The sequence below is a fragment of the Centruroides vittatus genome, unplaced genomic scaffold (assembly GCF_030686945.1).
Source record: "Centruroides vittatus isolate TY-2023 unplaced genomic scaffold, ASM3068694v2 contig_1450, whole genome shotgun sequence".
Lineage (NCBI taxonomy): Eukaryota > Metazoa > Arthropoda > Arachnida > Scorpiones > Buthidae > Centruroides > Centruroides vittatus.
In genome coordinates, this window is record NW_027120902.1 from 265,326 (window position 1) to 287,504 (window position 22,179).

The following is a 22,179-nucleotide window of genomic DNA, read 5'->3' on the forward strand; positions in this document are numbered from 1 at the left end:
ACTTTTATATGCAAATTTTTAACTTTTCATGCATAGATTTTTTGCTTAAACAGTAGTAGATATGTAAAATAAAGCGAGGAATGTATAGGCTTTCCGATAATTAGAAACTGTTTGTTTCGAGTTATGTCCTCTCCTTAAGCAAAATTAACATCACGACTTGTTGGCAGAGCTTTTCGCAGTTTATTTATCGGGAATTAAAGTCGATTCTTAATGCAAAAGTCGAAAATAATTCACAGATATGCAAATGGAAAAGCAAATATAGTAGCCAGATACAAGGAGAAGAAAGAAATGAAGATAGGAAGAATAAATAGCTAGAAAGGACGTATAACTAAAGAAGAGATTTTATGGTGCAGTATATCAGGTGGAGCAGTTGTCGAGCGACACTTTCAGCCACTTAAGTGGTGAGAGAACAGATGTGATAAGCTTGGACTATTCCATTCAACTACAGATGACACGCTACGCACTGTATCGGCACTCGGCAGGGGTGGAAGGCTTTTGACAAGGGTAGGATTGCCAATTTCTTTCTCATAAAATCACAGACCGGAACATTTCAATAGTAGCAGCTACTAATGACCAGCAGCGATCTTCTTTAATTAGTCGCCTACCATGCTATTTTGAGGTAAATTCCAAGAGGAGTAAAGTTTTATAGGGATTTAAATTCGCCGGGAAAAGGATTGATCCCGAATCAAGAGCTAACAATAGAAAGAAAAGGGGGTTTACGTTACCTAATCCTGATCGATAGTTGCTGCCGGGCATACATGTGCATGCGGATAATTAAATAACAAACTGAAAGCCATTAACATACCGTTTGGGTTTCTTCTACTTCTGGATGGTTAGAATTCCCTTTGAAAATAAGTAATTTTATACTGAAGAATTTTTAAATAAACTGTGTCTCTCGTAGAATATAAATTATTCATAAAAAATGCACAGTTTGCCTTAACAAATTCTCTTCTCTCTCTCTTTCTCTGGTCATATTTTTAGTGAGAATATTTTCCTCTTGAAAATTGCCACTTTCAATTTAGAAATTACAAAGAGCCTGCAGCGAATCGTCCTTCTATCTCTTGTCGAGCTGTCTGGTCAAATTAAAGATGGCGTCCGCTGGATGTGTACCTCCGACACCAAAGGGATTTGCTCGTCTTGTCTCCTCCCCGTGCTTTATTTACAAATTAATCACAATCACCACTCTAGCATGAACTGTAAATTCCTTTGTTTGTAAAATTCGTATCTCCAGCGATCGTTTTATGCTCTCTTTATCCGCTTACACACGCTAAAAACCATTAAAAATCTTATCCGATTGAACATTCAAAAGTAATTTAAGGTTGTTACAATTTGGAAATCCTGATGACTATCGCTAGAATCGCCCATTCACGTGATATCATTTTCTCTAAGATGCTCTACCTAATTAAGTAATGGAGTAGATTATATTCTTTCTACTCCTCTTCGATAAGATCCTTCGGGGTTTTTTTTTGTCTTAACGCATCGGAGAAAGTCGGTTTTTTTCCTTTTATACGTCGGACAGACCAGGACATTTTCCTTTCTTTAGGAAAGTAATGTGTTTAGCCTGGTGTCATGTAGCGTTCAATATCAAACAGCCAATATTTCGACGTCTTTACTTTGTTCAATCGACGAAGATATTCCCCAGACGTTTGCAGGACCCAGCTGGTTCTTAGTTGTCCGTGCTTAGGGTTATGTCCGGACTTAAGTCGAGTGATGATATTTAGTTTGACAGGATATATCCACATATCGCTTTAATGCTTGGATTTCCTCGATATGAAAGTTTCCTGACTCGAGTTCGATTCTCTTAAGTTGACGAAAATTTATTTTGTTGGATTCTCTGAAGCTTCCGTGCATCTCCGATGTGATAAGTGTTTTCTGAATTCAATGAAGTTTATATATGTTGGATAGAGTGATTTCCTATTATGCGACGTTTTCTTGTATTATAAATTTCAGATTTTACAGTAATAGGCGCATTCTAGATACATTCGTTCTCTACATTCTACCGGATTTTTCTGCCTTACAAGAAGACTTTCCTGGCTACTTTACGTTTCTTTGAAAGTTTTTCTTTAGTTTTATATTATTCTAATGACATTTTGTATATTTTATTTTATAGAATTTCTGTGCACTCTGTCTATATTAAGTTCTCTAGAAGATTCTAATACAGTTTATTTTGCCAATTTTTCCCCTATACGAGAGTTTAACGAATTATTAGATCAGTTTTCATCTTTAAGGTCTCACTTTTAGGCTTTTACAAGACTCTAATTCATATGATTCATGAAATATAATCTCTGAAATCGTTCTGGAATAAGATATCAAGCGTTAATTTGGTTGAATTCTGCCATCTTTACTTCATGGAAACACTTTAATCACACTAAATTGATCAAAACTTCGAGCTAATGGAGTCTCAGATATGATAAAAATGTTTGGAGCGCAAAAATCATCTAAAACATTTCAACGAGCCACAGTTTTATATCTACAATAATAGTATAAGTACATTGTCAACCACCACACCCCGTTGTCATAGTTACTGACAGGTAATAAATCTACTTACCTGCAGCTTTAACTAAACACACAGGTGATAAACCTGCCGAGTTAAAACGTCTTTATATTTTCGGTAGACGGAAAATTAAAGAAAAAAATCGCACAGAAACATTAAAAATAATAATTTAACCCGTAAAAATTGTTTATAACCTCTTAAATACTTATTTACGTGCCCGTTTAACCTTTTAAATCGACGTAAAAAGCGTGGAGAAGCGATAGAAGAGCGGAGATTATTTACATTTATGATGTGTAGACCGGATAACCTAACTATGTATAGCAAAGAAAATATAAATAATACAGGCGATGGTAATGCCCTTAACAAAATATCATAGTGGCACGAGTCGGGATGGAAGCGCTGTTGGCGACAAGAGACAAGAAATCCCTGGTGGTGGGCTTGTCTGCATTATATCAATGTCGTGCAGGAAGAAACGTTTCTCTGACTGAGGTTTGCTAGCTTATTGATCGGTTAACAGCCGAATAAAAGTTGAGATTCGTTCAACAAATCCGTTTGGCGTACGTAATGCTAATATCTGATGGAGTGTCGAATTTATTTATTTATTTATTTATCTATCCCTTCGATTATCACGTGTTCGATCGAATCGATCGACAGCTTCCCCCCTCCAAAATCATTATATATTGCGTTTTCTAGTCACGTAACTACGAAATTTCAAACGCTGTTTAATCAATTTAAAGATTTCCTAGCAAACTGAACTCCTAATTGGTTGATATAGTATGCTGCTCTGTTGATTTACCATAATTATGTTCGCACAGTTTTCCTCTCCTGGCCATAAACAAAGCATTTCTGAAAGTTTAAATCCATCGATTTTATTTCATTGATATAAATTGGTTGGTTAGTTTGGTTAACTTTTACTTGTTATAGTTGGCTTGAGTTTGGCTAGATTAGATCAAGCTATGATTAGATGGTTACCGAGTTAAGTGTTCTCTTCTTGTCATTCTATACCCTGTCTCAACCAATTAAAGTGATTGTAGGACGAGATAATTGTGCCATTATCTACCTTCTTATGTTTATAATCTATATATCAAGTGATAACTTATAGAGAAAAGGATGCTCTCTTTTATTTAACAGTTTCGTAATTAAGAGAAGTGCAAAATTCTAGTTCAAACTTTATGAAATTTTCATAAATCTTTTGTTTTTTTTAATAAAATCATTTTCAAATTGTTATATTTAACCAATTAATATTCAATATTTTAATATATATTTATATAAATCGCGTGGATTGATCTTCTGTACATAAGATTATGCGTGTTTTAATCAATAAATCTCTAGTTTAAACTAATTTTTTAATGTTTAATGTAGAATAATTCTTGGATCTTTTTCGCTCTTTAATACGTTTTAAGGGCGGATATTCTCTTTTATATTTATAAAGACGTTAAATCTAAATTTTAAATACACAAATTTTGATAATCAATGTTTTTAGTTAATTAATTTCAGAAATTTTTACGTTAGAAATCATTTAATAGACTATATTTTCGCTTTAAATTAATTTACATTTAAAATCTGGCATTATCATTAGCTTTTTTTGTTGCTAGATAATGCTTAGAATCCGGATTCTTATTAAGAAAATTTTTTAGTAAAATATTTACTGATAAATTTGTTTTTGTAGGATTAAATCCGGTTTATCAAACTTTGACATTTTCCACTTTTAATTAGTCGAGTAGCGAGTCATTATATGGAAGGAAATTTATTAAAATAGTCAAAACATTCATCAAATTTCTATTTATATCTTTATTAATAATTTGTTTATAGAAATCCTGCTTTTATAGTAATATAAAAAATAAATAAACCAACGAAAAACATTGCTCTAAACCGAATTTATTAAATTCCTAGAAGAAATATTGGTAAAAAATGTGGATTGTTTTATAAAATTCAGTCGTTGTTTTATGTAATCATTCAAGAAATCTCCTTTTGCCGTGACGTCACGGGGTTTTTGATCCTCCGCATCACTTAGGTTTCCATAGAAACGAAGATGGCATACTTAGAAGCTTTAATTAGTTTCTGTTGGCTGACGGAAGAGGTGTTGTATCGGAAAATAATTATCCCCCGCTGATTTTGTTTACATTTCTGGATTCCGAGTGTGTTTAAAGACCCAGAGCACATGTTGATTTCTTAGAACGAGTTAGACTAGAGTGCGACATTAGTGACGTTTGTTTTAATAAAATTGAATCACTCGAAGGGCTAACGAGTTGGAAAATGGGGGAGGAATCGGTACGGGGGAGCGATATTTTGGAGTAAGCAAATGATTTATCCATCTGTTACGCAGTTTAATGTTAGTCTACGTAAACACTCATCTAAGTCAAGTCCATTAATATAAGCTGGCTGATGTCAGAGAGAAGATATAGCACTTATGGGGTTTGCCATAAGCGGCCGCGTGTTTAAACTACAACAAATGATGATAATTTCGGTGATTAGAGCCGATTATGATTATAATATTGAGATAAATGATACATAATTACATAAAGTCTCTCGCTAATGGGAAATTAACGAATCGTTTAAGAGTATAAGATAAAATTGCAGTTTGTGTCCAAGCCAGAGACCGGGATAAAGGGGTTTTTGGCAGCTCGGATCCCTCTTCGCTCACCCCGATCGCTCCCATTATTGTGGGATATACTGGGGTAGAGATAAGTGACGTCGACATTTCGTCACGGATTTAAAAACGTTCTAGTAAAGAAGGAAGATTTTACCGGAGCGGGAGGGATTCTTTGTCAAACTTATGGAATGATTGCGTGGATTTTTATACGCCGAGTATAATAAGGTGATAGGGAGAAAACTATTTTTAGCTTATGTGCATGGTTAGCGCGGTGTATTTTGGCTTTTATCAGAGGAGAATCAATTTAATGTCCCGCTCGGAGACCTCGCCCCTCACTCTTCCGATCAATGGATTGATCGACGCTCACTCGGACCTGCAACCTTTCATTGGACGGTTTGCTTCGGTGCGACTCACATCCCCATCTGCCACATCCTCTCGGCGTTCGTACATGAACGCTCGGTGCTCTGTTTGCCTTGACTAACAGTTGTGTCTCTTCCACAGAAGAGCGACCGAGACAGTGCTGCTGTCTGCATACAGTCTCACTTTCGAGCCTACTTGTCTAGAAAATATAAAAACCAACAGGTAAGTTGGCATGATTTTTCCTTCTTACGACCGTCTTTCTCCGCTTTATGGCTATCCCACTTTATCTTAGTGTCATTAGCATTCGAATAAGTTTTCCACATTAACTCTCCACAAAATGGAGAATAGTCTAACCTACTTAGTTCTATCGGGGCATTATTCTTACGATAATTTAAAAAGCTTTCGAGAGCATCTTAACCTTTAACGCATTAAAATATCTGATATAAAGTCGAGTGTAGGGATTTAATTAGGTTAAGCTTAACCATTCCTGAAAGGTTTTCCCCGAGCTCGCTCTCGTTATGACTCGCTACGAGAGGGGAGCACTCAATATGATCCTATGAGTCATAAGATGAATCATGATCCGGATGAAAGAAAACAATGAAGCATTTGCATATATTTAAATGGGCTTTATTCTGTTCCCTCCATCGTCTACATTCTCAAATTTGCATGTTATTTATTCAACAGAATACAGTCTCGTTTATTAAGTTAATAGTAAGTCGTTATTCGCCATTCTCCATTTGATCTTCCTTTGGCAAACAAGTAGAAGTGTTTCATTTGGCCAATTTCTTCCTGAACAAACACGGCTCTTTCAACCTTCCTTCCAACCGGTTTTCCTATTCTACAAAGTTCATTCCACTCTTCCAAAGCGCTTTTCCTCTAGAGAAAATTTCTCTTATTAAGATTTTTCGTTTAATTTTTGTATTTTTTCATAAAGATTAAAGCAATTTTTTATATATACTTTTCCATTTACAAAATCAGAAAATTTTCCATTAAAAGTCATTTCTTCTCTAGGAATTAGAATAGGAAAGAGGCCATCTGCCTCTTTCCTCCTCCTCTAATAAATTCGGATGTGATTAATGATTCCATTTGGTTAAAAAAGGAATAAAACGAGGAGGAAGATGAAAAGAAAAAAAACAAATTTAGATATAAATGCGTTTAAATGGATGCGAGTTCCCCGGTAGAGGTGCTAACTGCAAATGAATAAAGTAGAACAAACCCAATGGGTACGACTCTAGCAATACGTGAAGTGAATCCGACTAAATAGTACCATTGAGAACGACTTTCAGCTTCCTACTATAACTTGACGACTGTCCAGGGATGATAGTGCGCTTGCTCTCTACACTTCGAAGTCGTTAAGTTTTGACAGACCAAATAACTTGATCTTTCCTTCTTAAGAATCCCCAAATGTTCGCTTAAATCTCTAAGGTGGATCTACTATAAAGGGTTTTACGTCATTACATCTTCAGGTTTTAACTCGTTTACTCCCGAAGCGATTTCGTCAACTAACAATCCGAAATGGCTATCTGATCCTCGCGCATCGGTTGCTCTCCCGGGAGATGTTGAACAGATACAGATTTTTCTAATCAGGTCTCTTTAGTCTCGTAGGAAGAAGCGACGAGATTTTCTTTTTCTTTTTTTTCAAAAATTCTGTCGTGTGTCTTCGGGGCACGCCCAAGGTGTAAAAGTGCAGTTTACGTCTTGGAGCTAAGCCAACACGTGACGGAATCCGATTCGTTTCCCGAGTTTTACAGGGGAAAAAGAAAAGAAATTCATCCTTCAATCGATTTTGAATGCGATCTCACGCCTTTTATAGTCGCAGGAATGAAAATTTTTACTTTATTCTCTATTAAATTTCACTTTAAAATCATCAAAAACCGTAACTTAGCTGAAGTTTCTCTGACGAAAAATGCAATTATTATTGATCAATCTTTCTAAAAATGCATACAAGTTAATTACACTCTTCAAAAAGAGAACTTACCTTCTACAACACCCCATAAGAACAATTGATTTAATATCCAAAAATGTGAATTTTTTTGAGAAAATTTTATTTACTCTCCACGAAAGAAGAAACAATCTTTGCTTTTCTATGAAACCGAATCAATTAATTTCTTAAGCAGAGAGAGGGGAGAGGAAAAAGAATTTTCACGCGTAGTTAAGTCACTCCTCTACACGTTAAAGAGCTTTCTTCATTATCGGCCATCTTTAGTCTAATACTTCCCACGAGATACGAGTTCTGTGGTTCAAGTCGTCTTTGCTAATTACAAGAAGGTTATAAACACGATAACTGACAGGTAAATCACATTAAGGATCAAGATAACAATTGTTACACCTTATAAACATTTTAAAAAATCCTCTTCTTTAATTAAAACATTCGATAATTGGTAAGAGACGACAAAACCTTATGTCATCCTTACAAGACGGGATAAGTGGAAGCTCAATAAAACCTCTTTTTTTATGCAAATGAAGCTAACTTTTACTCGAATAAACTTTCCAATTACGCAGATTTTTAAGTAACTCGTTAGTAAAGATAAATAAAGTGATGAGTCGACTATATACAGAATATAATTTCTTTTTTCTTAGCCTCACAATTCTGTTGACACGAATACGCTGAATATAATTACAGATATTCTAGCTCCAAACTAACAATTTCTCCTATTCTAATGTTTCGGTTTGTTGATATAGCGTTATGTACAGGAACAATGAGACATGATTTAATTATAGATCAGTGCTTGGAATTTTGGCGTATAATAATTCGTAGAATATCTTAGATTTAAATTTGAGTTACAAGCGAAGTTATTTAAAGTTAAATCGACGAGATATAAAAATCGTTTTAATAGATCAAGAGTAATGTTTTAAGGCATTTTCTATTAAGATTTAACTGAATTTTTTGATTATAAACGGTGTTTTCTAGCCTTTAAAGTCATAATAAATATCCATTGATTTCTATAATTTACTTCTTGCTGAAATAAGTTCGTAGTTAAAATAATTGTAGGATCAATAATAAAAAGTTATCTTTTTATAAATCAAATTATAGAATATAAATTTATTTTATTCTGTTTATGTTTATTGCAGTTTAATATTCCTATAAACCAGTTTGATTTTATTTTTAGTAAGTGAATAAAAATAAATATTTGAAAGATTCTCCACAGATTTATTTTTCTAGATAAATCGTTAATATCTTTAGAAATATGAGAATGATATCTCGATGGTATAACTCATTGTTTTCACGATATACAGTAAATTCGGCAGTTGCTTATAATCTCTTTATCATTACTCAAAGAAGATTTATGTTACTTGTATATACAGATTAATGCGTGTTCATAAATTTTATCTTAATTTTATTAAAATAATATATATATTACCATGAACAAAATCGATCATAGCTGCCTCTTATAAGTGGCGTAGTGTTGTGTAAGGATAATTTTATGGTATAGTTTGCACGAGTGGAAGCTTTAAACTCTTACATTTCCTGTTACGTGATGAGGTTATCATCGTGTCTAATTGCATCTCTAGGCATTTTAAGCATATTTTTCAGTTTATTCCTCGTAATATATTTGCATTTATGAAGTTGTCCAATTGGTTGTAGTGTTGTTTGACTTACTAATAACATTTAATCTTGAAGCTAACGAGCATGTCACCTTTCAACCACATCTGTCTAAATAATGAGTGCGGACTGTCATTTAGTCTCCCGTTGCCATAGTGATTACAATAATTGGCGCATGCGCACATGTCACCAATATTATACACCCCCACAAGTAGTTATATAAATAATTTACTCATAATTTCCCGCTATTAATATCTTTATGTGAGGTTCTCGCCCGCCCCTGTAAATGGCTCTTCCCCGTTATACATAAAGATAAAGGATCCGTTTTCCCTTGTTTCTTTTCAAAGTTTTCTGGTTGAAAGTAAATTCTTCTCGGTTATCGTTTAATTTGTAACTTCAGAAATTCTATTGTGTAAGCGTTTAGCTGCATTTGGGCATTTTTTTATCGCAAAAACAGTAAGGAACTCATCGTTTCTTAGACGTTATCAACACGTTAGTAATCTGGCAATACGCCAACGCGTTATTGACGGCATTCCTTATTTATAAGGGTTGGTTTTTAATCCTCTACGATTTGGCGTCCTGCCAGCTTGGAAGAGCCTCCTACCCAATTCGTCCTAATGCTAGATGTTTGCTAAAATGCTTAAAAAATTATATATATATATATAAGAAACTGCTTACTGTTCACTTAGATCATGGTGGCATCGTAAAACAAAGTTGGATAAGGTTTTTATAAATATTATTTTTAAAAATTTAACAATTTTATCCATGGTAGAATATAGAAAAGTTTGAAAAAATTTTCTTTTTAAGTATATAAATTGTGAAATTTTTCTTTAAAGTTTACATAACATAGATATCAGTTTTCTATCCGGACGAGATTAGAATTTCCATTCGATTCACGATAATACTATTTGTCTTTACATATCCATATAGGGATAGTCATGCAACAAATAGTTTGTTGTTTGAAATAGGAAAGCGCTGAGAACATCCCCAGCTGCTGTTTACTAAGGAAAAGATCATATATCATCTATCTCTTTCACAATTATTTACTATATGATACTTTAAAATGTGGGTTTAAAGGAGATGGAACGATTTGTATCATAATCTACAAATGTAAATGCTATAATCATCAAAACTTTACTCATTAGTAAGGAGAAAAGTCTAAATTTCGTTAGTAATTTACCAATTTATCCTCACACGACTACAAGTAAACAGGTTACGAGTCGGAGAAGGTTATTAAACAAATTGAATAGAGGTCGAGATACATTAAAGCATAAATTCTCCACCCTTTACTCATTCTACTCGGATGTGCATCGCTCACGGAGACATTTAGATTAATTCTCAGTTATCATCCGACTTATAATTTTCAGATTTTGATAGCATTGGCTACCGATTCTCTTCCATCGCTAATTATACTTTTAGTGGAAGGAATGCTAAATTGTAGAAGGGGATGAGATTAAGGGAAGTCTCACGCTATGTTTGTTGCTATGGTAACCGTTGATATTTCACTGAGTCAAGTGGGTAGACTGCTATCACCATTTTTCATGTAGAAGACGCGATCTTTCATCATTTTGTTGCCTCAATGGGAATTGATCCACCTGTTGGAGATACCCCGCCTTATATAAGCAGCTAGCAATCAAATACATACAAGAAAATTCGCAAAAATTGAATAGGGAAATTAAAGTGATTTATCCTTTAGAGGAGGAAGGGAAAAAAATTCATATTTCCAGCGATTTAGAAGGCAAAAGTTTGCCGTTTTCCGTGTTGTAAAGTTAATTCAGTTCATCCTCCCGTTCGCTCTTAAACCCTTTATAAAAGCTTTTATTAACGCATATTTAATCCGGAGAGATGCTAAATTTGGAATAGAAATCACTCGAAAGATTGTTACTGCAGAATGAGTCACACCACTACTTAAATAACCCCCCGAAAAATATGCTTATTGAGGCAGAATGAAACGAAATTAATTAATTTTTATGTTTTATATGAAAAAAAAATGATAATAAATTCCTTTTTCTTTCCTTTTTACAATAGAATATTTTGCATAATTTCCAATCATTATCGTTTCCTATTCATTTTTTAATGTATTCTTTTAGAATTATCATTTTCCTCCCGAATTTAATTATCTATAAAATTATATTTAATTTATATCATTAAATTTAATGTAGGCTAATGAACATTGTTAACGGCCTATGTTGATTACCATTTATAATATTACATTAAACAAGGCAATTGTTATGTTCTGATGTTTTAAATTTAGTTTTTCCTTAAATTGTTTATGTTTCCTTCTATAAAATTGTTAAATCTTATAAACGATTCTTACAGAATTTAATGAAAATGTCTACGATTTTAAGCTTTAACTCATTATAATAGTAAAAACAATCAGTTATTACATAATGATTTCGGAATTGAATTGATAGCGATACTATTTCAAATGCATTTTTCTCTTTTTTTTCGTACACAAAATGATTAAAATTTAAGATTTATTTAAATTACCGACCTCTAAATATTCTATAAATAGTCTATTTTAATCATTTAATTAGTTAAATAATTAATTATTAACATAGGAAAAAACGTTAGTCAATAATGCCCTTACATTCAATTCAAATTGGAGTTTCCATTTCTAGTTCTTCTCTGACATAATTTATAAATTATCGATATATAAAGACTTTTAAAAATTTCTCAATACAATTTTAAAGTGATTTAAATATTTTATTACATAAAAAATAACCAAATATAGCTTAATGATTTATAATGGTGTTGCTACTTTAACATTACTTTCTCTAATTTTATAAGAAGAAAAAAATTCTAAAAATGTTTAATGATGTTTAAAGAGAATTATAAGTTAAGGAAAATATTACTTTAGACGTTTTAATAATGATGACGATACAGTAAAACCTGTGTAAACCGGAATAGCACAGTTGGCGGTTTTCATTCTATTCAGGTTCTGCCTTAGACAGGTTTTACTATATTTTAATATTATTTTTTCTATATTTTTCTGATAAACATGGGCTTAAAGGTTATAATTTTTAAATTAAATATTTATTTTTTATTAAATTAAATCGTTTAATAAAAATAATTGACTTTACATTAGAATTTTTTAAAAAATACTTTATTTAACGCCTTTACCCCGTGATTATGTGCGAAATTGTAAAGATTTTAATAAGGAAATTGTTTAAAAAATACAGTAAAACCTGTCTAAAACGGAAAAAATTCGGTACAATGCGATTCCGGCTTACACAGGTTTTACTTCATATATAATTTTTCAAAATAAATCTTTTAATGGATTTTACAAAAATAATCGGAAGTTTGTTTACATAATAAATATAATTAAATATATATTATACGCATTTAGTCATGTTGTTCCAAATAGATACTAAATTAAATTAATTACGGCTATAGAATTAAATTTATTAATCAAGATCGCACAGAATATTCATAATATCAATACGTTCATTATTAAGAGTTAAAGCTTATACCTAGTTATAAACAAGCGAAATGAGATCCAAATCGTCTTATTAATATAATAATTTTGTAAATCGTTCTATTAAGTGAAATAAATCCTTTATGGTTAATCATTAATTAATTATGGGACCGCTCATGGAAGGAAATGGCAAAATTACAGACGATTAAAGAGAATATTTACAAGTTTTACAGTAAAGGCGGCTCTGAGAATGGCTCCATCTTTACAAAAGCACAAAGAAACAATCAGCAACCTCACAGCAAAGTCTGAGAGTCAATAGAGAGAGAGGGCAATTTATAACTTCGCTGTATCGAGTTAGCCCTATCTTTTCTCTTAATGCTTAAAAGAATGCAGATTTTTATCTTAGTATAGGAGCGATTTTTATTCATTAAGTACCTCAGTCAATAAAGAAAGTCGAGATGGTCAACAAGAACAGAGAGAGAGGGGTTAACGCTCCAGCAAACGAATCGAATTTTAAATGTAAAATAATATATAAAAAAAAGAAGTTATTTTTTAGTATAGAAGGGATGCAGTCGATTCGGATCAATTCTTCCGCACAAATCGGTCATCTAGAAATAGCCCCGTTCTGTTTACTTTTTTTGACAAAGAATGCCGGAATTATCGGGATTTGCAAATTTCTCGACTCTCTTGCATTATCGTACTATACCCGATAGAATAGAAAGGAAAAAATAGAGTAAAAAAAATAAAAATAAATAAAAAAAAGAATGTTTCTTGGCCCTTTGGGGAAGATCTGTACTTTTTCTCCCGAAGCGTGAATTCGTACAGTTTCTTTTCTAATCACACGCAACCTTACCTGTACCCGTTGCCATAGCGACGCTCTCTAGGGATGCACAGGAGCAACTAGAAGATCCTTTATATCTCCACCTTTGTCCTAATATGCTCTTTTAAATACCTTTTTTTTAGATTTAGGAAGCTTTTAAACGCTTATATCTTGTCAAAAAAACTCGTATAAATGTTAACAAAAATTCTTTAAATTAACTTTAAAAAAATTTTTTAAACAAAGTTTTATTCTAATGAACAATATAACTTATAAAAGAAATAATTTAAAATTTTATTTAATTAATTTATTTATTATAAATATATATGTGGCAACATTTAATTTAAATTTTTGTAGCGCCATCTGCAGAGAAAATTAAATATAAATCATTTCGTTACTTTTCTAGAAAATGAAAGTAACGTTTGAATTAGTTTAATTTCTTAGCGTGTATAATAATTTTTTAATTTTATGTTAAAATTAGTCGTTTTTATAACAAAAGCTTTAGATATTGACTTTGGTTTTCATTTTTAAATGTAAATTAAATATTTATCGAGTGGTGCTGCCATCTGGAAGTAGAATCTGTAAACAGTGAATGCGGGAGAAAAAAATCGCAAATTAAAAATGAAATCGATCGTAATATATATATTTATATATATATTATTTTGTACCAATATTTTGTATACGAATATTTTGTATTTGAAATTAAAATAATATTAATTACTGCACATTCATTCTAAGTGTTATAAATTTGAGCTATAATTTTATCTTTTGAATTATATAACAATTTCTGTGTCATAGATATCATAAAAAATATAATTATATAATAATAATAATGGAATAATAATCCCAAAAAATAAAAAGTAATAAGAACTAAAATAGAGTTTAAAATTTTAAAGTAACATAAATTTAAATAATCTAATTTATTTGTTTAATCTGCTTTCATTTTCAGTTCGTTTTTTTATTAATCGAATACGAAAATATTTTTTCCCTGGTGAATTAAAAATAACCTTTAAAATTTATAATAGTTCACAATCGCTCTCCTAGATGGCGCTGATATACAAACACGTTTTCTCAAATAACATGTTATAATAATTTATTTTTTTGCGTATGTAATCCTAAAAACTGTATTAAAACATACTTTTATTAATACTTATTTAAGTACTAGCTTTAAAAAATTATTTAATCCAACGATTTTTTTGTAATTTTATTTTTAATTTTTTAACTATATAATCGATTATTTCGCTTACCAGATGGCGCTATGATGTAATTTGAAAAAATATCCGATCGTTTAGTATATAAAAATTGATTACGAAATTTTTAAAAAAAAAAGGAAAATTAATTATTTTATTCCGTAGGGGAAAATCTATTTTTGAAAATTGATTTTTATGGATATAAAAAAAAAGTAAGGCGATCTACCAATATCACCGCGCATCAATCGATTAACATGATTGAATGAAAGGACGAAGCTAGGCTATTTCTATATTATGATTGATGACGTCTGCATAGCGTCATCGTTACTTCGAACTTGATAAATTATATTAAAAATCGAAGAACGTTTATTTATTTTAAAAATCGTAAAGGAATTAAACGGCATTTTCTTCGAATTAAAACCATTTTTTCCCATACGAAAACTAAATATTTAACCCAAATTAAACCGTAACTCGAGTTATGTTTACAGTAGGAAGAAGAAAAAAATGATTTATTAATTATAAAATTTAAAATATTTAATAGATTTCGATGCGATAAAAGTAATATTGTAAACAGTGTTAATTTACAAAGAATGGGAGTCTTTACATACAAAGTTCAAGTGGCAAAAGAGGAAGATAAGATTATTGTTGGAGCCGGAAAAATAATATTAAAAAAGGGGGCGAATTTTATTCAGATTTTACTCTTATTCCCGATGCAAATAGCATTGGGTAGAATAAAATGGAATAAAGTAGATCCCTGCAGAGATTAAAAGTATTTTGCACCCAACTCCTTTGTGCAAGTACTTTTGCATTCCAGAATACTCTTGAAAATTCCCCAAAGAGTACCGAAATGTCTAGGATATCAAGGGACAGTAAAAGGACGTCTTCTTTTTTTTCTAATCTCTTAACTTTTATTTGTTTTAACTCTCAAGAAACTGCAAAAGTTTTCCTATTGTCCTAACAACGCACACAGAGAGGAGGAAAGTGAGGGGGAGGGAATAAAATAAAATATAAAGACGTTAACTTAATATAACGACGTATTATTTATACATTAAATTTCCCGTTAATCGCTTTTTATTGATTTTTTTTTTACGACAATTATCGTTAAAACTATAATTTATCCTCGATTAGATAGCGGTTATTTGTGTAAAACCCTAACAGATGGCGCTATTTTGTGTTTAATTTTTGAATTCCTTCCCCTTCCTCCCCCAGTCTCTTTTGATTTAAACATGCGACATATCTTAACTTTTGTTCATTCTTTCGAGAATATTAAGTGGAAATAACTTATTTTTTCCTTCCCTGTACGAAATTCTTCTAATGGAATTGTTGTAATGGTAATAACAAATGTTTTGAGGAGAATTTCCTCTCTAGGAAGGGGGGAAAATATATATATATATGACAGAAACAAGCTGGTCCAGTCTCCAATTACTTCATATCCTGTTTCACTAGAGAGAAAACTGCCAAAGTTGCTCGGTATTTTCTGATGAATGTGCCTCAAAAATGCACTTTTACAGACAATTATTTGATTGATTTAGTCATTTATTAGACGTTAGGTTAGCTAAAGTGGTGCATTTGGAGGGAGAGTTAGAGAAGCGATAATTATTTCATTCCGATAGATGTGGTCATTCATCCAACATAACTTCCTTCCTCATTGATGCATCCAAGCATTTCACCATAGATGGGAATGTATCATTGGCTGCTTTTTAATAAAAATGAATCATTTATTAATCCCAAGGTTAAATTCAAAAATAAATATTCTATTAACTGAAATTATTTTTTGGCTCATTTTTATCTGCTTGATTATGAAAGTTGCGCTCTGTTACACCCACTTGAAACATATACCATTTCAAGCTTTACAGCTATCTTATAACATCAGAATAAATACAATTTTCATTTTGACCTTAATTTTAAAGCTTAAAATTTAGTGTAGCTTGCTTTTTTGTGGTATTAATTCTTCCAATTCTTGCATATAAATTTATTGATCTGCATTTCTACTCTTGAATATTTCTTTAAGCTTTCCCGTTAGGCAATTCGTATTGGGATGCTGTTTATGTTAGTTCTAACCGCTCAGAGTCTGCATCCTCCTTGAATTTCCTTGTGCCTCATCCTTTACGAATTTAGCATCTTTGGCTTGCATCATTTGCGAGTATCCTCCACCCCCTGTCCGCATCTTTAGAACCGTCCTAGGATCGGCGCTCGCCAATATGCCGGAACGCATGCGCCCGTGGACCGTTTTCTCCGCTCTTAGTTTGTCCCCCTTACGAAAATAATCCGTGAAGCGACCGGATGTAGGTGTGTCCGTCCCGCACGTGCGCCCACCGATTCTCCCTTGCAGCCGGGGTGAGTGGCGTTGTCCGTTAGTCGCGACATCTTTTGGCGTAATCTACAAACTGCGTCACCGTGTCTGGACCCGAAGAAGTTCGGCGAATTCGCGCGGCTCCACCTTTATTAATCTCCAATTTCAACATGGGTACAGGTAGGTGGATCTTTCGCTATTCCACTAGACTCATTACAGTTGCTGTAGATCTAATGTGGCGTTAACTGTCAAAGATCAAAGTTCGCCCGTCCCTGGATCATGTGATACATTAGATCGGAAGCTGTATATCTATCCGAGAATGCCTTTTAACTTCGACTGTATACAACTGATCAAAGATGTAATCCCCTAGGTGCATAGAATGATCGATTATATTAGTCTAGGAGCGACCTAAACCCAAAAACTCTTTCGGTCTTATGGATACTATTTCACTACATAAACTCGATCTCTTGCCAATTTATTTCACGCATGCGTACGCTAGGGGATTTTATTCCGCATGAAAAACCCAAACACGTCCCGATAATTACTTTTCACATAGTAAAAAAACCGTAAATTTCTATGGTCTGATATGGAACCGTTCAATTGTGATAGGTAGATTTTAAATAATACTTTTTTTTCCTTTCTCTCCTCCTCCTCCTCCTCCTCCTCCTCCTCCTCCTCTTCTTCTTCTTCTTCTTCTTCCACTCGCTTCATCATATAAGAAGAGGATTTCATGAAATATACAATAAGTGTCTCCTATTCTTCTCTGCCAATTCAATTTGTACAGTTATCGATGGATCAGTCACCTTTTTCCAGTTTAGCTGAGTCAACTATCCGTTAGAGAATCACTAAATCGCTTATTTTTCTTGGCCCAACCGAAAAATAATGGAAGAAAGTGCATAATACATAACTGTTATAGATTTTTTTTCTTGGTATTTTTGTAAATTATATAACTGAACTTAAAATAGAAAGTAGTTATACTTAGAATATTTATTTATTTATTGCTTATGATCCTATACAGATCCTACGTATATTTATATATATATATATATAAATGCATGTTGAATTTGAATATAAAAAATTGCTTGGAGGCAAAAGTTTAGTTTGTTATAAAAATGAATTTTTATTTTTATTTTTTATTTTGTTTTTTCCAAAAATTTTTAAGAATGCAATCAATGTAACAAGATTAGAATGATTTTTTTGTTTATGTTTAAAGCTTAACTCTATTTATGAATTATTTATCATTTGATTTTTTCATTGTTTGTTAGGATATTTCTGAATGGTTCTTAATTAAATTTAATTCCTAGAATGACTGCGAATACGAAAAAATAGCTGCAAAGAATGATAGGAACTTGTTATGGAGAAAGTTTTGAATGCGAAAACACTGCATAAAAATACAATAATTTTTTTATTGTATAAATTTACAGTTTTTTGAGTGTGTTTACATTATTTTATACTGTGTTTAATTTGCTTAAATGATATTTGTACGAATTTTACATCGTTCGTCTGTTTGTCTGTGCATAATTTAGTAAATCCAAAGCTTCTGAATGTGCTTATTTATTTAATTTATTGAATAATATAAACTGTTTATAATAACACAAATGATGCTATTTTTGTATAAATTTGCTAATAAACGCTTGAAATACGCTCGAATAAATGAACATTTTGTAGATTTTAATGCGTTTCGAGTATTATTATTATTATCTCGAAAGTTATGAGTGATATTTTACTGTGTGCATGTTTAATGTGTGGTAAATAAACTGTATGCTTTATCATTGCATAGTACAATTTAATATTTAAATTCAATATTGTTTAGTCTCTGGTGTGGCTTAAATGTATACATTATTATAAATTCTTATGTTTTGTAGATAGTAAGCAACGTCCTAAATGAATAACTCTAGAGTGTGTTGGTGTTATTTACTGTTTAAATGTGCAGCTTGTGATTGGATGACCTAGATTTCTCTTAAAATTTTTTCTAATATAAATATATTTTAATCTTTTCTAGAGTAAATTTTTGAATATTTCCAGATGCGTTTGAATAATCCTGGAATATATTTTTCCTGTATTATAAATATTAACCATTCCTATATGTAAATTATTGATATTGGAAAGTAAAATATATCGACTTTGCATACAATGGATGGAAATAATTCTCCACCACTGTTTTTTGTCTATATGCAGATGAGATATTTTTGAATGTTTCTAAATATAGAACGTGCCTTTTTAATTGCTGGAAAGCTGTCTAGTTAGGAAGGTCGATAGTTCAAGCGTAATGCTTTTTAATAGAGTATATTTAGTGATATATTGAAAAATTGTAACCCATGCGAATTAGGTGAAGTCACAATTGATATTTCGCGTGTTTCTCGTAATAAATGTTTACTGTTTCTAATGGTATATAACGCATGCGCTGGTGGATGTGGCGTCGCAAAGACCCATCGATTATCCGGACTGGCAGCAACAGGCGATTGTAGTGACTTGCACAGTCATTATAGGCTTTCCTAATGACAATAATATGGTAGTTTCAGATATTTCCTAATTCGTCGTTTTATAATTAATTATTATGTTGTGATGTTTATGAGGAAATAATAATTTAATTTACTTGAGTCTAGACGCTAATTATCTCTAAATGCCAGTATTATAAGAGGAGGAAATACTTTCTCTCTACGTAATTGTTAAGAGTCTTGTTTTCTTCCTCGCTATCTTTTTAGAAAAAAAAAAGATTGATATCGTAAAAAAGCCTTTATGCGACACTTTCTGTACGATGATGGTTATAGCACCTGGATGATCGGCTTCACCGCAGAAATAGCTGCATTGAGGAGAAGCCTAACTATAAAATTTTTTTTGTGTGTTTTTCTTTGTTGCCTCGTAACCTTACAAATAAACGAAGGAATAATGTAGAATTCTTGCGGCATGTACAATTTTTTCTTACAATCTTCTAATCAATTAATTATATTATTATTATTTGATATTAAGCTTAAATAAAATTTTAAAATCGCTAGCCATTTTACGCGTTTTAACTAAGAATATATGCTCTTGTCTCACTCGATGTGGTATAAAAGGAAGCGGAATTAACTGAAATTATCATAATTTTCATTAAATTCTATCATGTAAACGAAAGAATATTAAGAATTTAATGCAGTTCCCTACAAGAGCAGGAGATTAGACTTCGCGCGATTTATCTTTCATAAATTTCTCCACTGCATAGCAAATGCTACTTATCTAATGTGAAGTTTTGTAATCAGTAGATTTGCTGAAAGTTGTTACGAAAATCTTTTCATTTTATTCTTAACAATTAAGTAATTAGCTACCGTATCAGTTACAACTCGGTTGAAGTCATCTCTGAAGCCAATCTCCTATTTCGGGTAATAAAAGGCATGTCCGAGAATGCGGAAGCAGTAATAGGAAAAATGACGTCACGCAAGCTTTTATTTCACGAAAAGCGCAAGGAAAAATCATTAAATCTCTCTAACACACGCGTTTTAAGAGATTTTGTATGCTTTACGTCACCGGTTACGTCATTAAAGTAACGTGAGAAATAACCCAAGGACCAAAGTCAACATCTGCTGACCCCGATAGCTGTGAATGGATGCTTTTGTGGCTTTCAACATTCCAGTCTCGGTGTTGACATTGAGTCACCCCTGCGCTATGTAAAGTGTCTCCGGTTGGAGAACGACTCTCTCCCCTCACGTCGAATTAAAAAAAAAAACAGAAAAAGAAAAATCACGCCTGCTCCCGTCACGAATATTAATTAAATGAGGATAAAGTTATGAATATTATCATCCAGTCTAGGAAGATGTCTGCTGGTCTACAGGTTAAATTTATGGATATAGATAGGTTGAGTCAAGAAATACGAGACGGTCTCAGAGGCCCTTTATAGCTTAGCTCTTGGATGAGTCGACATGGGTAAATATCCTCTCGAGAGATAGTTGTCTTCATTGTTGTACATCCAATTATTGGTCGCTAATATCGCGTGTCCTAATGAGTGGATTTGTTAAACGAAATAAGAGAAAATATGCAAATATTTTCAAGTTTGAAGAATCAATTGAAAATTGCTTAAAATACTCTCCAGATAATCCCCCATTCCAGCGCTTTAATCCGGCAATATTCGTTGCTAATTATAAACAAACGAATTGCCGTAGCATAACGAACTTGATTTAAACCAGATGAATTCAAAATGAATTGTTATTCTAAGCTTTAATCTTATCAAAAAGATTGTGACGGTCATTGAACTAGAATTTGTTTATCTTCCCGCTCTTAAACAAACAATGAGGAGAAATTTATATTATTAATTTTACTCGATTGGATTTTCGTTATATTTATATATTCATTTTCATTCAGAAATTTTGAAAAATTTCCGGGTGACGAATTAGAAATTTTGTTGCACAGATGCAACTAATGGACTTAGGGCGTACTAACCTTTAGAGTCTAATTAAGTCTCATCCGCCTTCTATTCTCAGTGTCGACGTCACCCAAACATCTGCTACCATATTGTTATAATCCAATTAGTTATATAAAACATAAATGAATTCCAAGTACAACATCTGTGCAGTCTATCACTATGAATTCTCTTGTATAGGCGATAAACAACTCGCTCGGAAAAAGAAGAGCATCTCCTCTCTCGGTTAAGTAGAAAACTAGAAAGGCCATTCATAAAACTTCTATATCATTTAATAAAATAAAAAAAGAAAGAAATTATCTGGAAGAAAACACCGTTTTTATCTGATATATATTTTCCTTATCTAGACTCGGACAGATTTATATTGTCGTTACATTTTGGCTAGAGATAAAGCAAATAAGTCTAAAGTTAGAAGAGCCGCAAAAGATATTTTCCGTTTTCTAACACGAATTAATGCTTAGTCAGGATTTTCACTTTTGAATAACTTACGCTAATTATTGTCGTAAATACTGCTATGGCAATCGGTGAATAATTCAGATGACGTTTCACGCCAGCACGCGCGTTCGTTAGCCTCTGGAGGTGCACCGAATTAATGCTATGGTAGTCACGTGCTTCATCTGCGGTCTCGAATCGGAGCACTTAGCAGAGGAGGTCAAGATACCGTTGCTATGGTTACAAGGAGTGTAGATGTCAATTGCAGTCACCTCCATCTGTAGAAGATTCGTTTTCTGCTTAGAATATATCTTTCTTCTTCTTTTTTTTCTCTTCCACTGTTATGAATTAAATTTCGTATATTTGTAGTATAGAATTGGATTATAAATTGTAAATTTTTTATAACATATACATATAGACGCGTATAAAAGATTTCGATTAAAGTAGGAGTTTGAGTCTACGTAGAGTAGATGTAGAAGGGAATCGAAAGCTTTGCGAGGTTGAATAGGACCGGACCAATTTACCGTTCTGCCATGTCTGTGTAAGTTATTAGGATGTTGTTTTGGCTGGAGCGATGTTATCTCCGACCAGATGCGGCAGAGTAATCGACTTGTTTGCTACATTGTTCGACTTTGACCATAAAAA

At 32.3% G+C, this 22,179-nt stretch overlaps 1 protein-coding gene across 1 annotated transcript in view; it reads left to right on the forward strand.

Moving 5' to 3' along the window:
- The window catches only part of LOC136968346 (uncharacterized), an 80,739-nt gene that overhangs the window by 43,750 nt on the left and 14,810 nt on the right, over positions 1 to 22,179 (forward strand). The window contains 1 exon segment of the mRNA XM_067262349.1: positions 5,589 to 5,669. Coding sequence (XP_067118450.1) covers positions 5,589 to 5,669 — 81 coding nt within the window.